This window comes from Podarcis gaigeae (genome assembly GCF_964106915.1).
Source record: "Podarcis gaigeae genome assembly, chromosome: 2".
NCBI lineage: Eukaryota > Metazoa > Chordata > Lepidosauria > Squamata > Lacertidae > Podarcis > Podarcis gaigeae.
Window position 1 is genome coordinate 118585277 of NC_139679.1, and position 16903 is coordinate 118602179.

Genomic DNA, 16903 nt, shown 5'->3' on the forward strand with positions numbered 1-16903 from the left:
TTTCTTCATCCCTGCAGCAGGGAATTCAGAGGTGCAAGAGCTTTGCTCTGGTGGCCACAGGTGGCCTTGCTCATGAATTTGCCCGGCCCTTTTTTAAAGTCTTCCGAATCTGTTGGCCAACAACACTCCTGTGGGAGGGAGTTCCACAGTTCAAAGCTTCCACTGTGTGAGTAATGACTTGCATTCACCTGTCCTGAAACTTTCCCCATTCATCCTCCCTGGGTAACCCTGCTGGTTATAGATGATGATGATGATAGAGGTCCTTTTCCTCCTAGGAGACCCAATGGGGGCCCACCCAATGAAGCTGAATTACAGCTCATCACTTGTATAAAATACAGTGGTCCCTCAGGTTACAGACGCTTCAGGTTACAGACTCTGCTAACCCAGAAATATTACCTCGGGTTAAGAACTTTGCTTCAGGATGAGAACAGAAATCGCGTGGTGGCAGCGGGGGCCCAATTAGCTAAAGTGGTACCTCAGGTTAAGAACTGTTTCAGGTTAAGAACGGACCTCCAGAACGAATTAAGTTCTTAACCCGAGGTACCACTGTATTTTACTGGGCCCCCAAAGGGACTTTGGCATTAGAAGTTGGCTCCTATGTAGCACATCGACCCTTAGTGTGGAGCATGGGTAGGCAAACTAAGGCCCAGGGGCCGGATCCGGCCCAATCGCCTTCTAAATCCGGCCCATGGACGGTCCAGGAATCAGCGTGTTGTTACATGAGTAGAATGTGTCCTTTTACAGTGGTACCTCGGGTTAAGTACTTAATTTGTCCCGGAGGTCCATTCTTAACTTGAACCTGTTCTTAACCTGAAGCACCACTTTAGCTAATGGGGCCTCCCGCTGCCGCCGCACGATTTCTGTTCTCATCCTGAAGCAAAGTTCTTAACCCGAGGTACTATTTCTGGGTTAGTGGAGTCTGTAACCTGAAGCATCTGTAACCTGAAGTGTATGTAACCCGAGGTACCACTGTATTTAAAATGCAGCTGGGTTATTTGTGGGGCCTGCCTGGTGTTTTTACAGGAGTAGAATGTGTGCTTTTATTTAAAATGTATCTCTGGGTTATTTGTGGGGCATAGGAATTTGTTCAGTTTCCCCCCTTCAAAATATAGTCCGGCCCCCCACAAGGTCTGAGGGACAGTGGACCGGCCCCCTGCTGAAAAAGTTTGCTGACCCCTGGTGGAGGGTCTATGAGGAGAATTTTTTCATGCACCAAGTGTCCCTTGCGCATGGGAAGGGTTAAAGTAGCAAATGTGCCATTTCTAGAGAGGTGTGCATATGAGAAGTCATGTGGATGTGACATGTTTCAAAAAAGAGAATATCTGCTTTTCCGGTTCCTCCACCTCCTTCCCTTAATTATTTCCTCTTTTACTTACTGGAAACAGAAAGCCGGCTGTCTTGAGACTTTCGCCTAGCCGGAGATTCAAGGTGAAGCTGGCTGGTGAGTGGAGAAGAGGAAAGTTGAGGTGGTGCCCCCAAGAAAAGCTGCCTTGTCCCCACATTCTGACCCTTGGTGCATCTACCCCAGTGCTGTCAACACTGGCTGGCAGCAGCTCCCCAGAGTATCAGGTGTGTTTCTTACCTGGACATGCCATGGGGACATTGTGCATGAAAAGCAGATGATCTGAGAGGCAGCAGCCCTCTGCTGACATAGGAACATTCACCCAAAGAATTTGGGAAACACTGTTTTGTCAGTGTTTCTATTTCCATGCCTGCAGAGCTACAATTCCCAAGATTTCCCTGGCAAGAGGGAATGTTTTTTTAAGCCACACTGGTCTCCTAACATCTCTCAGCACCCGCTGGCAGACGAAATTGATGGAACATGTAGAAATGTTACAGATAGGTAGCCGTGTTGGTCTGCCATAGTCAAAACAAAAAAAATTCCTTCCAGTAGCACCTTAAAGACCAACTAAGTCAGTTCTTGGTATGAGCTTTCGTGTGCATCTGAAGAAGTGTGCATGCACACGAAAGCTCATACCAAGAACTGACTTAGTTGGTCTTTAAGGTGCTACTGGAAGGAATTTTTTTCATGTAGAAATGGCTAGTTTAACTGGAAAAATAAGTGATCAGGAAGAAAGAACTTTAAAAATAATAATGGGGAATTGCGGAATGTTCGAAAAACTACTGTAAACCACTTTAAACTAAAATAAATTGAGCAGTTAATTTATAATGGAAGGGAAAACCAGGAAAGGAAAAGTGAGGGTTAATTAGAATATGTGGCAGTAAAGGTGAAATAAAATGAACCATAGAAGGGAGTGAAGGGAAGTTGAATATGCTTGTATGGTTTAAACTCTGTAATTTATGTAAATGTAAAATGATAAATAAACTGCTCTCTACCCTTAGCAAACTATACTTCCCAGGATTATTTGTGGGAAGCCATGACTGTTTAAAGTGGTATGATAACACCTTTAAATAACTGTTCCTGTGGAAATCAGAAAGAGACTTGCCATCCTGGTATTTCTGCTGTTTCTCCAAGACTTTGTAGAGAATTGATTTGATTCCATGTCGGTCATTCATCCTGTATTTTATGATTTGATTGTGTTAAGGTTTTTAAACGTTTTTAAATTATTATTTTTATTATTTATTAAACTTCTATACCGCCCTTCACCTATACTGCGCACTGCGAGAAGCCAAGTTACAGGGAATCAGGCAGAGGGCCTTCTCGGTGGTGGCACCTGCCCTGTGGAATGCCCTCCCACCAGATGTCAAAGAGAAAAATAACTACCAAACCTGTAGAAGACATCTGAAGGTAGCCTTGTTTAGGGAAGCTTTTAATGTTTAATAGGTTATTGTATTTTAGTATTTTGTTGGAAGCCGCCCAGCGTGGCTGGGAAAACCCAGCCAGATGGGCGGGGTATAAATAAATTATTATTATTATTATTATTATTATTATTATTATTATTATTATTATTATTAATCCATAGATCTCTGGACAGTTCATAACATGAAGATACAAGATAAAACCACAAAATATGTAATAAAGAGAGCAACAACAACCAAAACAATAAAACCCACCTTCCCTGCCACCCCATCGCAGAAACACATTTGAAAGCGTATAGGATGTTTCTGAAAATGCAAATAACAAATTAAGAAATAATAAGAATAAAAGGGTATAGGATATTCTGTGATATTTCCATGATTTTACTGGAGACTGCCACACTAAAAAAAAAAAAAAAGAACTGGGGGTTTTATATCTATTCTTCTAAATAAATAAATAAAATATTTTGGTCTGTGTTCTTTTCTCCTGCAGGCAGATTTGGTGTTTATTCTGGAGTTTTCACCGCATCTTTGGCGAGAAAACAATAGACGCCACCCCAGGAGAACTGGGCACCTATTACTGCTCCAACAGCTATATCTGCCCTTCTACGGAATCAGGTCACTGGTCCAGCAGGCTTAGGACTTTTTTTAGCTTCCAAGGTTCAGGAGGAAGATTCCCCATCCTTATCTTTGGGTGGTGGGCAATGGAAATGGCAGAGGGGTTTGTCATGGCATCGCCGGATTCCCGAGAAGAAGTCCCTTCCGGGCAGGAAGGACGGCCCAAGATCAAAACAGAGGAGACCAGCTTCTCAGAATTTGAACCCGAGATGGGGGCGGAAGGGTCCGAAAGAGCCCCTCGCGTCTTCCAGGCGGGGAGCATTCGGGAATTGCTTTGCAAGGCATCGGGGAGACAGCTGATGCAGGTTCCAGGCGAAGGGCTCCTTCAGGAATGGGAGACCCAGTGGCAAGAGTTCCTGGGGACCTTGGAGTCCCCCAACTTGAGGTGGGAGGCCACCCAGCTTCTGGAGGAGCCCACCCCCTGGGACGACGCCAAGGCCTTCCTGGCCTCCTTCGAGCAAGTGGCCAAAGCCTGCCGGTGGCCCCGGGAAGAGTGGGCGGCCAGGCTGCTGCCGGCCCTCAGCGGGGAAGCTGAGCGGGCCTTTTGGAGCCTGGAGGCCAGAGACAGAGAGGATTATGGGAAAGTGAAGGCGGCCATCTTGCGCAGGGACGCCCTCACCAGGGAGAAGAACCGCCAGTACTTCCGGCGCTTCTGCTACCAGGAAGCCGAGGGGCCGAGAGGGGCCTACAGCTGCCTCCAGGATCTGTGCTGGCGGTGGTTGAAGGTGGAGAGGCACTCCAAGGAGCAGATCCTGGAGTTGCTGATCCTGGAGCAGTTCCTGGCCATCCTGCCAGCGGAGATCCAGAGTTGGGTCAGGGATCGCGGCCCAGAGACCTGCTCCCAGGCGGTGGCCCTGGCCGAGGATTTCCTGCTGAGGCAGCTGCAGGTGGAGGAACAGGAGCAGCAGGTGAGACAGGGTAGTGAACCCCCATTATAATTCTGTTAAATCTCAGGAATGGGGTGGGGAACGTACAGAAGAACCTGGACCATCTCGTCTAGCATCTTAATCTCACAGTGGATCCTTAGCAGGACCTGAGGTCAATTGCCCTCCCTGCACTTGCATTCCCCAACAATGGACGTTGTCGGTCTTGGCCACGAAAGGTATTCAACAATATCAATGTGACAGCCATTTTGTGTGACGCGACACACAGCCAACGTAGCTGTTTTGTGTCATGCCGCCCTCCACTGGGGAGCCATTTTGTGATGTGCGGCCATTTTCTTGAAATTCCAATTGTGTCCTCTGGCCTAGAAAGGTTGGTGAATGCCTCTTGCCATATGAACCTACCCGGACCCTGAGGTCATCTTCTGAGGCCCTCCTTCGTGTGCCACCTCCTCGGGAGGTCCAGATGGTGGCAACGCGAGAACAGGGCCTTCTCTGTAGTGGCTCCCCACATGTGGAATGTTCTCCCCATGAAAGTTCACCTTTTGACTTCACTATACACCTTTAGGTGGCAGGCAAAAACATCCATTTTTAACCAGGCCTTTGGTTGACCTGACTGACATCCTATACACTTTTAAAATGTGGCACTTTCTGGGGGGTTGTTATTGGGTTGTGGTTTGTTGTTGTTTAGTCGTTTAGTCGTGTCCGACTCTTCGTGACCCCATGGACCAGAGCACACCAGGCACTTCTGTCTTCCACTGCCTCCCGCAGTTTGGTCAGACTCATGTCTGTAGCTTCGAAGACACTATCCAACCATCGGTTGTGGTTTAGATTTAGATTTTATATATTGTGATCTTTTTGTGAATCGCCCTGAGACCTCCAGGTATAGGGCAGTATATAAATTAAATAAATAATAATATTATATTGACAACTTTCAGCGCGATTGGCAGGTGCCAAATCCGATTTAAGCTCACAACGGCCACACTCTTGATTTTTCTTGCTGTATTTTGTGCCTGATTCAGGTGCCTACAGAGGCGAATGTGAATCCCCCCAAGGAAGAGGAGGTTCTGGAGCCCGAAGAGGTGCTGGGGCCCAGCTGGGAGATCAGTGATGCTAACCATGCTGGTTTTCTGTTGTGTAAGGCTGTCTTCTTCTTCTTTAGACCAGGGATGGAGAAATCTGTGTTATTAGATGACTCCAATTCCCACAATGCCCATTTCTGCCTTCCTCCTCCAGCATGCTGGAAATTCAGATGTTCTTGCACGACTCCTTTCCGTTCTTCTGGGACTTCTCCCATAATTCTGTTCTGGGGCTTCTCCTTACCCTCCAGATCAGATCTGAGGAAGCCACAGGGGGCACATGTGAGGAAGAAGAGGAGGGTTAGGGTTAGAGTAAGGGAAGGGACGTGGGTGGCGCTGTGGGTTAAACCACAGAGCCTAGGACTTGCCGATCAGAAGATCGGCAGTTCGAATCCCCACGATGGGGTGAGCTCCCGTTGCTCGGTCCCTGCTCCTGCCAACCTACCAGTTCAAAAGCACGTCAAAGTGCAAGTAGATAAATAGGTACCGCTCTGGCGGGAAGGTAAACGGAGTTTCCGTGTGCTGCTCTGGCTCGCCAGAAGCGGCTTAGTCATGCTGGCCACATGACCCGGAAGCTGTACGCCGGATCCCTCAGCCAGTAAAGCGAGATGAGCACTGCAACCCCAGAGTCATCTGCAACTTGACCTAATGGTCAGGGATCCCTTTACCTTTAAGGGTAAGGGTGGGAGCTAGACTAAGATGCCTTTGAGGTCTTCTCCCAACTCTACAATTCCAGAGAATTATTAACCGGGTGATTAATCAATGCAATGAATAAAAATTAAAATAAACTGAAATAAATAAAAATAATACAATAACTATTTTCTGCATTGGCTGGGAGAGGAACTTGATGCCCTTTCGGATCTCAGCCACTTCTGCAATTCTAATTAAATAATGTGTCGACGTTTTAAAAGTTGTGCCATGTTCTTTCTCCCTCTTTCCAGGCGAACCCACACTAGACGAGCCCGTTTCTGGGGACGCAAAGACCTGCCACCTCTTAGAAAGTTCCTTGCAGAGAGAACCCCGGGGGCCGCAGCTGCAAAGCACGGGGCGAGACGTTCCCTCGTCCAACAATCAGGAAGAAGTACCCAGAGGTCCTAATGGGCTGGCGAGAGGGACAGAAACAAGTCCAAAGAAAACAGCTGCCTGGGAGCTGCCAGGGACCCCGGAGACCGAGGCCACTGCCTCCCCAAATGGGAATAGTGTCAAACCGAAGCCGCCGCTGGGCCTCCGCCCTGGGCCAGGACCCTACAAATGCTCCGAGTGCGGGAAGAGTTTCTGCCGGCGCTCCTACCTGTCCCAGCACCACCTCATCCACACCGGCGAGAAGCCCTACGAATGCTCCTACTGCCAGAAGGCCTTCCGGGCGCGCTCTCACCTCACGAAGCACAGGCGCCTGCACACGGGCGAAAAGCCCTACAAGTGCGGGGACTGCGGCAAGGGCTTCCACCAGTCGTCCAACCTCCAGAAGCACATGAAAATGCACGTGGGCGCCCCGATATACCGGTGCCCCGATTGTGGGAAGAGCTTCGGCCAGCGCGCCAAGTTTTGCCAGCACCGCAAGGCGCACGCCGGCGGGAAGACCTACCGGTGCTCGAGGTGCGGGGAGAGCTTCGGCGAGCTCCCGCTCCTCCGCGCACACCGGCGGAGCCACGCGGCAGAGCGGGCCTACCAGTGCCCCACCTGCGGGAAGGCCTTCGATCACCGGTCCAGCTTCCTGAAGCACAGGGTGACCCACACGGGGGAGAAGGCCCACAAGTGCCCCACCTGCGGGAAGGGCTTCAGCCAGTCCTCCAACCTTCACAAGCACCAGAAGATCCACACCGGGGAGAAGGCTTACAAGTGCCTCACCTGCGGGAAGTCGTTCACCCAGAGCTCGCACCTCAACTTCCACCAGAACACCCACAAAGGGTTCAAGTCGTACAAATGTTTAGACTGCGGGGACAGCTTCACCGACAGGTCGCACCTTATGAAACACAAGCTGAGCCACGCCAGCACAAAAGCGGCAACGTCGGCCTGAAACCCCCCTTAATTTTATAAGGCGGGTAAATTACATTTATTTTTAAAATTTATATGGAGCTTAGGCCTTTGCATGTTGGCTGTATCCCTCCGTTCCACAAATTCGTTAGGAAGACTTGGGCAATCCTCTCTCTCGTTTCTACTCCCGCACTCAGCCCCACTCATCCGCAATATGTGGGGCAGATGATATTGATCTACCTTAACAACAACAGAAATATACTCGGAGTCGAGAGTGGAACTTTATTATTTATACCCCACCCATCTGATTATTTATACCCACTCTGAGTGGCTTCCAACACATATTTTAATGTATTTTTAATCTTTGTTGGAAGCTGCTCAGAGTGTCTGGGGAGACCCAGCCAGATGGGAGGGGTACAAATAATAAATTACAGTGGTGCCTCGCAAGACGAAATTAATTCGTTCCGCAAGTTTTTTCTTCTTGCGAGTTTTTCGTCTTGCGAAGCACGGTTTCCCATAGGAATGCATTTAAAATCATTGCATTGAATGCATTGAAAATCAATCAATGCGTTCCTATGGAAACCGCCTTCAGACCAGGTCCGGGGACAGTCTGTCCCCCGACCTCTTCTGAAGGCTGGGGGCAGCAGCGAAAGCTTCGCTGTCGCCCGCCAGCATTTAAAAAAACCCCGGGACAGCGGAGGACTTCTCCGCTGTCCCGGGGCGATTTAAAAGCCCCTGGGAAGGCAGGCAGGGGGGAGCAAAGACTTTTGCCCCCCGCCGGCCTTCAGAAGAGGTCCTGGACCTCTTCTGAAGGCCGGAGGGGGGGAAAGGCTTTGCTCCCCACCGCCAGCATTTAAAAGAGGTCCCCGGAGATTTCCCTATGGGCTTTCTTCTTGCGAAGCAAGCCCATAGGGAAATTCGGCTTGCGAAGTGCCTCAAAAAACGGAAAACCCTTTCGTCTTGCGGGTTTTTCGTCTTGCGAGGCATTCGTCTTGCGGGGCACCACTGTATTATTATTATTATTATTATTATTATTATTATTATTATTACAATAAAATGTCAAATGTTAGCAATAACAATCTGATCTGATACAAGAAGAATGAGAATAACTTTTCACATAACTTACATCAAATAAAGCAGTATTCTAAATAGTTAAATAGCGGCAAATAACTAAACTTCGCAGTAAGATTATAAGACTGGAAGCAACACTAAGTGCTTGCGAAGTGCCTTCGGTGAGGGATTTTGGCGGAAAGACCAAAGTGGCTTGGAGGTTTAGAGGACCAAAAAAAAAAAAAAAAAAAAGGATGTGAAAGGGAAAGGGGTGGAAAGGAATTGAACTTCCTATCATCATTTTAATAATAAGTTATGACCAGATGAATCAGCATTGATTTCCCCCCCACCCCGTTGAAATTGTTGTTTGGATGACTTAACTGTGATTTAACAGTGAAATCTGATTCTTAAAAGATGAATTAGCAGTGAAATTGTTGTTTTGCCAAGGAAAGCAAAAAGACTTTGCAGCACCTTTTGAGATTTACATAAATCTTTTTAATAGCGGATGCTTTTATGCACCATTTCATCAGGTGCCTGCAGCATTATCTTAAGATACCTCCCCTTCCCATGATTTAATCTTTCCCTCCCCACAAGAGCTGCAGCGCCCGTTAAATGAATTAAATAAGCAGATTAAATCAGTTTTAATATATGTTTGATCGAGCGCCCCTCCACTCCAAGATACCGTTGAACTAAAGCTCCCACCACCTCAACTCCAATCAGCCCCAGCCAACACAGCCAGTGGTCTGGGATGATGGGACTTGGGAGTCCAGCAATATCTGGAGGGCACCAGATTGGGGGAGGCTGGTTTAAGGCCTTGTGGCGGGGAGTTCCGCAGATGGGGTGGCCAATTCCTTGTTGGACTCCGACTCCATCAGCCCTAACGAAGATCGCCAATGGCAAGGGATGATGGAGGTGGTAGTCCACAGGCCCACCCCTGTTCTCGACTAATGAAATGCTGTTTTAAAAAATAAAAAAAGTTATCTGTTTTATTCTCTCTTTCGTTGCCTGTCTTTTCAACTTCCCTTTGAGACAAAATTACAGGTCTAAAAAGTGATTTTGCACAGTCCATTTAAAGTACCACACTGCTTTCCCAAAGAGCTGTGGGAACTGTAGTTTTTTAAGGGTGCGGAGAGAAGTTAGGAGACCCCTATTTCTCCTATTTCTCTCACAGAACTGCAACTCCCACAGCTCTCCAGCAAGAGGGATCGGTTGATGAATTGTCCTAGCTCTGCAAGGGGCCTTCTAACAACTCTCAGCACTCTTTTTTAAAATATATATATCATGATTTTTATTTAGTTTTCCATTTTCCATTTTAATTCATTACTCACATTCACAACTTATATTATTTGCTCAAAGTGAGCTTTGACTTCCTTCCATCCCTCTTTCTGACATCCCTCTAACATTTAACATATCTATCGCATTTCCATAATCACTTCTGTCAGAGCCACCCGAGGTCCCAGCTCACAAGACACCAAAATCCAGTCCAAGTTATATACAAAAGGTTTTATTGAAGAACATTGTTGTCGTTACATCCAAGCTCCGTGGCTCAGCATCTGTTACCCTTAGATGTTAGAAGTCCCCTCTGAGTCAGTCCCGCCCCTGCACCAGCTTAAGAGGCTTGTACTGCTCCACCTTTTCCTCTCCTTCCTTTTCCGCAGGGTCTTCCTGCCCCCCTGTGCTCCCTCCCTCCGGGACTCCCCCGAGGCTGAGTCTTCTGACGCCTGCTCCCCCCTCCTTCGTGCTTTGGGACCAGGCTCCTCCTCAGGGCTCTCCTCATTTCCGCGCGCCTCCACATTTGAACTTGGCGCGCGTACGTTGCCTCTGACCTTCCTTTCGACCGTTACGCTACTCTCGGTACTACACTCCTCCCCTTCCGGCAGGACGTTCTGCTCCGAACTCCTTCCCCTCTCTGCTTCCTGTTCTGCTCTTTCTGACACACTGGCAACTCCACCCCCTTCACTCCGTTCTGACGGAGAGGCCGGTCCCGATCTCCAACCCCCACTGGGGATTCCCTCTTCGTTCCCCTGCTTCTGACTGCTTCCCTCTCTACTGCCCCTTGGCCTGACCAGGGGGGCTCCCTTTTGGGAATCCTCGGATTCACTTGACGGACTCACTGACAACCTCGGGTCGTCGTCGTCCTCTTCCTCGTCGCCCTGGGACCCCTCCCCCTCGCTCTCTGTCCCTGAAACCCTGACATCCATCCCCCCCTCGAAGCCCCCCCTTCCCCCCTCCCGCCCATCGGGTGCAGGTTGTAGGAGCTGCAGCTCTTCGGAGGTGGATGCAGGATACAGGTTGTGTACCTCCATATCCTCTGCTTGCAGTTCGGTGTATGAGTGTTCGAATTCGGGTTCTTGACCCAAAGTGTTCTCTTCTCCCTCTTCCATTGGTACCTCGTCTGGTGCTGCCGGCCAAGGTCCCGTCAGCCATTTCCTGCGCCAGTCCTCCTCTGGTTGCTCGTCCCACCAATAAGAGGGTTCTGTGTCCACCCCTGAGCACGATCCCCTGGGCGGGCTAGATTCTGGCGTTCTCTCCTCGGCTGAAGAAAAACCCCGGAAAGTACTGTCTGAGAGTGTGGGCGTAAAGAGCCAGTCATCAAAGTACTCGGCTGGCATGGGTCTATGCGGGAAAAGGGCATGGAACTCATCTTTTAGAAGAGGTTCGTCTAAAGCGTAGCCCGGCACCCAACCGTTGGCACTGGCTGGAGTGCCCTCTGTGGCTAGAAAGTATTCTACCCCCTCTTTCCCCCATCTCGAGTCCAGGATTTCTGTGACCTCGTTGAGTGGTTCAGCCCTAGGCGCCCTCTCCCTCTCCTGTGACTTAGTGTGTAGTTGCGGGACTGTTTCAGACTCCTGAAACCTGTGCGGTGCCTTGTAGGGGGTGAGCACCGACCTGTGAAATACCGGATGCACTCTGGAACCTTCGGGAGGGCTAGTCGAAAGGCTACAGGGTTGATCTTAGCCTCCACCTGGTACGGCCCTAACTGCCTGTGCCCTAGCTTCTTCTTGGCCAACGACTTGGCTGGCATCGCTTGGGCCGCTAACCACACCCAGTCCCCCACCTGGATCTCCTCCCCCGCTCTCCTGTTTTTGTCTGCCTGCACCTTATATGCTTGCTTGGCCAGCTCCAAATGTCTCCGCAACTCTTCGTGCACCTCCTGCAGCTCCGCTGCAAACTGGTCGGCTTCTTGCGGCACCCCCTCTCTCGGTGCCCCGAACCCCGGGAAGGTTCTGGGATGACGACCGTTGTTCGCGAAGAACGGCGTCACCCCCGTGGACGCGTGCTTCGTGTTGTTATAGGCAAACTCTGCCATCGGCAGGTAGTCCACCCAAGCTGCGGGTCGCTGATTGGCGTAACATCTCAGGTACTGCTGCATGATCGCGTTGACCCTCTCAGCTTGGCCGTTGGTCTGTGGGTGTCTCGCCGACGTAAGGTTGATCTTGACGTTCAGGATACCTAAAAGCTTCTGCCAAAAATTGGAAACAAACTGGCGCCCCCTGTCGGACAGGATGGACTGCGGCAGCCCATGCACCTTGAACACGTGATCAATGAAGAGTTTGGCAGTCTGTTCCGCCGTCGCCACCTTTGCGCACGGAATGAAGTGCGCCATCTTGGTGAACAGGTCCACAACCACCAGTACCGCCGTCTTCCCTCTGGAGCTGGGCAGGTCAGTAACGAAGTCCAGGGCTACCCTCTCCCACGGTTGCTGTGGCGTTTCCAGCGGTTCCAACAGCCCCGCTGGCTTCTGGTGTACTGGCTTGGACCTTTGACAAGTGTCACACCTGGCGACGTAATCCGCTACCTCTCCACGCATCCGAGGCCACCAAAAGTCCCTTGCCACCAGTTCTATTGTCTTCTCCTTGCCGAAGTGGCCCGCACTGGGGGCGTCGTGCAACTGCTGCAGAACCTTTGCGCGAAGCTCGTCGCTTGGCACGTAGAGGGCACCTTTGCGAGTTAGCAGCCCGTCGCGTAGTTGGAAATCTTCGCCACTCTGCACACCTCTGCGCAACTCCTCCATCTTGGACTGTGCGAACTGATCCACTTGCAACGCGCGTCGCACCGCGTCCAGATCTACTGTGATGGCAGCGCACGACCACGCCTGCGGTGCGAAAATGTGCCTGGCTGCTACTGGTGTCGCTTCATCGAGATATTGCGGTTTCCTGGATAGCGCATCGGCTATAACGTTGGAATCTCCGGGGATGTACTCTATCCGAAAGTCGAAATCCGCGAAGAATTCCGCCCAGCGCATGTGTCTCTGGCTTTGGAGCTTCGCCGTGCGCCAATACTCTAGGTTCTTGTGATCCGTGCGGACCTGTACTGTGTGCTTGGCTCCTATGAGGAAGTGTCGCCACGCTTTGAACACTGCGTGAATGGCCAACAGCTCTCTGTCCCATATGGTGTAGTTTTGCTCCGCCTTGCTGAGCTTTCGGGAGTAAAAGGCACCGGGTCTCCAGTTCCCATGTGGATCTTCTTGCAGGAGCACGGCTCCAACCGCCCTGTCTGACGCGTCGGTCTCTACTCGCATGGGCCTGCCTGGATTCACGTGCAGCAGCTGCTCCTCGGAGGCGAAAAGGCTTTTAAGCTTCCGAAAAGAGCGCTCCGCCTGTTCCGTCCACACGAACCTCTTCTTCTTGGAACTCAGAGTGTCCGTGATCGCTGCCGTCTCCTTTGCAAAACCTCTGATGAATTTGCGGTAGAAGTTGGCGAAGCCGACGAATCTCTGGACTTCCTTCCGATTGCGTGGGCTCTTCCAGTCCAACACCGCGCGGACCTTGACGCTGTCCATGGCCAGCCCCTTGTCGGACAGCTTGTAGCCCAGGAAATCCACCTCCGTCACATCAAACTGGCACTTCTCTAACTTGGCGTAGAGCCTGTTCTCCCGTAGTCTTTGCAGGACTTCCTTTACGTCCCTCTCGTGGGCCTCTTCCGTCTCCGAAAAGATCAGGATGTCGTCGAGGAAACACACACATTTCTTGTAGAGGAGTCCCGCTAGCACGTGATGCATAAAGGCTTGGAAGACGTGAGATCCATTTTGGAGACCAAACGGCATAACTCTGTATTCATACGTGCCCAGAGGCGTGAACATGGCCGTTTTCCACTCATCGCCTTCCCGGATGCGTATGAGGTTATACGCTCCACGCAGATCCAATTTGGTGAAGATCTTCCCCTTCCTCACGGTTGCTAGGAGATCATCAATCTTAGGCATGGGGAAGGCCTTGGGTTTGGTCATACTGTTTATGGTTCTATAGTCCACAATGAGTCTCTTTTGGGGCGTGTCCTTCTTCTTCACAAAGAACACAGGACTGCCCCCCACTGCTTTCGATTCCCGGATGAATCCACGCTTCAAATTGTGCTCTATGAACTCCCTGAGCTCTTGCATTTCGTCCTCAGACATAGAATACAGCTTTGCAGTCGCCAACTGTGCCCCCGGCACCAGATCGATGGCACAATCATAAGGTCTGTGGGGCGGCAACTGGTCAGCTTCCTTCTCGCAGAAAACCTCCAGGAACCCTTCGTACTTGCTAGGTACTGCCTGCACCATGCCAAGTCGCAGCTGCTGCTCAGCCCCCTCCTCCTGGCAGGACTGGATGCAATTTTGAGCACAGTACGATGAACAAAAGGTGATCTGGCGTTGGTACCACGCTACAGCAGGACTGTGTCTCTCCAGCCAACTCATGCCCAATACTATAGGCGTGTCAGACAGGTGGGTGACATTGAAGCTAATGACTTCTCGGTGATCTCCAATCCGCATCACCATGGGAGGTGTCTGTTGCACAACTTGCCCTCCTAGCAATTTCCTGCCATCCACCGTGACTACGTTCAGAGGCGTTGTGGCGGGCAGAAGCGCTATGTGATGCTGCTTGACGAATTGCATCCCCACGAAATCGGCGTTGCTCCCCGAATCGATCGTGAGGGGCACTTCTAGGGTGGTCCCATTTGGCAACTGAAGTGTTGCAGTGAGCTGCACCGCTGGCTTGGGTGGTAAAGGGTCTGTGGGTTGCAAAGACGCTGGGGACTGTTCTACAGATTCGCCTGGCTGAGCCCCAGCAATTCTGCTTCCAGCCAGGCATTGTCGTTTCCCTGAGGTTCCCCTTCCTGGATCACTTCTGCAGCTACCGTCGCTAAAGCTGCAGTGTGTTTCTGGAGCCTCTGGGGGCACTCTTTCGCCATGTGCAGTGCACTGCCGCAGATGTAACACTTCCTGGTCCCTCTAGGAGGCTTCGCCTTTACTGCACCGGAAGCTGGGGCTCTGGCTGTTGCTTGAGCCTTAGCACCACCAAGTTCCATCGGCTCCTCCCCCTGCCTCCCCAGCGGCGAGGGATGTGACTGACTGAACTCCTTGGGGATGAAAGAAGACGTCCTCGCTGGTGGACGCACCTGACGTTCTTCCTCATTGTGCCAAGGACGTCCCTCGTGACGTATCCCAATCGCCAGAGCCCTCTGCACCACCTCCTCCAGGGTCTGAGGTCTGTCTCCCCTGGCAAGTTCGTCCTTTATGGGACCGCTGAGACCCTCCCAGAACAAATCCCTCACAGGTGTGCAGTCTTTCTCCCAGCGTAACGCAGTCAGTAAAGCAAAAAATCTGGAATGGTACTGACGCACAGTGGCTTTGCCTTGCCGCAGTCCAAATATCTCCCTGCGTGCAAGATCCAAATCTACGGTTGACTGGAAGCAGGCATCCATCGCTTTAATGAATTCATCAGAATCGCGGCGGGCAGGGCCATCTTCACGCCACAAATTGCACAACCAGTCTCTGGCCGGCCCATGCAAGTGAGAAACAATAAACCCCACTTTCTCCTCCTCATCTTTAAAGTCATGACGAAGCAAGTGCAATGCATACAAAACATCTGCTCTGAAACTGGGGTAGTGCTTCAGGTTCCCATCGAAGTGGGTGACTAGGCTGCCCCCCCGCCTTCCAAGTCCAATGCCCTCTGATCTGGACCCTGGGAACCCTTCCCTGTTTGCACGCTCCCACCTTGTTTGCAGGTCCTGGCAGCGCTTCTCCATTTCGTCATGCTTCTTCTGAGACGCAAGGACTGCAGCGGTGAGTTCGGAAACTGTAGTTCGCAGTGCTGTCAGCTGATCCTCCGCACTCATGGCTGTCACCGTTTGTGAGCTTTGCAAAAAAAAAATTTGCGTTCTTTGTGAGGGGACTTACTGTCAGAGCCACCCGAGGTCCCAGCTCACAAGAGACCAAAATCCAGTCCAAGTTATATACAAAAGGTTTTATTGAAGAACATTGTTGTCGTTACATCCAAGCTCCGTGGCTCAGCATCTGTTACCCTTAGATGTTAGAAGTCCCCTCTGAGTCAGTCCCGCCCCTGCACCAGCTTAAGAGGCTTGTACTGCTCCACCTTTTCCTCTCCTTCCTTTTCCGCAGGGTCTTCCTGCCCCCCTGTGCTCCCTCCCTCCGGGACTCCCCCGAGGCTGAGTCTTCTGACGCCTGCTCCCCCCTCCTTCGTGCTTTGGGACCAGGCTCCTCCTCAGGGCTCTCCTCATTTCCGCGCGCCTCCACATTTGAACTTGGCGCGCGTACGTTGCCTCTGACCTTCCTTTCGACCGTTACGCTACTCTCGGTACTACACTCCTCCCCTTCCGGCAGGACGTTCTGCTCCGAACTCCTTCCCCTCTCTGCTTCCTGTTCTGCTCTTTCTGACACACTGGCAACTCCACCCCCTTCACTCCGTTCCGACGGAGAGGCCGGTCCCGATCTCCAACCCCCACTGGGGATTCCCTCTTCGTTCCCCTGCTTCTGACTGCTTCCCTCTCTACTGCCCCTTGGCCTGACCAGGGGGGCTCCCTTTTGGGAATCCTCGGATTCACTTGACGGACTCACTGACAACCTCGGGTCGTCGTCGTCCTCTTCCTCGTCGCCCTGGGACCCCTCCCCCTCGCTCTCTGTCCCTGAAACCCTGACAACTTCGTTATCATATTTTAACCTTAAGAAATCACAATCTCATTTATAAATCAGCATCTTGATTTCACATTACAAAACATTTCACGTTGATGCTACAAATGTTTTCATAAAATAGTTTTCTTTCAAATAATAAATTTGCTCCAGTCCTTTTGGAATTTTTCATCGGGTTGGTTCCTGATTTTCTCAGCACTCTTAACAAACTACAGTTCCCAGGATTAAAGTGTTGTGACACTGCTGTAAATGTACTCTGAGGATGGGGCCATAGTCAATCATTTCAGCCGAGTGAAAGTTACTGGTAATTGAAGACAAGCCAAAGAGGCCTCACTGTGGTGCTTTGACTAAAAGTATCTGGTAGGCCACATACAGTGGTACCTCGGGTTACATATGCTTCAGGTTACATATGCTTCAGGTTACAGACTCCGCTAACCCAGAAATATTACCTCGGGTTAAGAACTTTGCTTCAAGAGGAGAACAGAAATCGTGCTCTGGCGGTGCAGCAGCAGGAGGAGGACCCAGTAGCTAAAGTGGTGCTTCAGGTTAAGAATGGACCTCCAGAACGAATTAAGTACTTAACCAGAGGTACCACTGTATAGCTATCAGACTAATGTTATGCAAATGGCAGAGAGCGA

At 50.7% G+C, this 16903-nt stretch overlaps 2 protein-coding genes across 5 annotated transcripts in view; both read left to right on the forward strand.

Annotated features, from left to right (window-relative positions):
* Positions 1-16903, forward strand: part of LOC310837584 (uncharacterized protein) — a 128206-nt gene that overhangs the window by 14793 nt on the left and 96510 nt on the right. The gene's annotated exons all lie outside the window — the stretch shown is intronic.
* Positions 1314-7850, forward strand: LOC310837415 (uncharacterized protein). 4 transcript variants are annotated; one of them, XM_083723980.1, is made up of 4 exons: positions 1314-1428; positions 3251-4283; positions 5279-5393; positions 6277-7850. In XM_083723980.1, exons 2-4 carry the CDS (start codon positions 3462-3464, stop codon positions 7350-7352), a joined length of 2013 nt encoding a protein of 670 aa, XP_083580106.1. In that variant the 5' UTR covers positions 1314-1428; positions 3251-3461; the 3' UTR covers positions 7353-7850. The 4 variants fall into 4 exon arrangements, with proteins under 4 accessions (XP_083580106.1, XP_083580104.1, XP_083580107.1 ...); XM_083723978.1 differs by having other exon boundaries at positions 1323-1441; XM_083723981.1 differs by having other exon boundaries at positions 1329-1460; positions 3255-4283.

Coding starts and splice junctions, on each gene's coding strand:
- LOC310837415 (XM_083723980.1), top strand. CDS start 3,462: ATGGAAATGGCAGAGGGGTTTGTCATGGCATCGCCGGATTCCCGAGAA. Junction 4,284..5,278: donor TGGAGGAACAGGAGCAGCAG/GTGAGACAGGGT, acceptor TGCCTGATTCAG/GTGCCTACAGAGGCGAATGT. Junction 5,394..6,276: donor CCATGCTGGTTTTCTGTTGT/GTAAGGCTGTCT, acceptor CCCTCTTTCCAG/GCGAACCCACACTAGACGAG.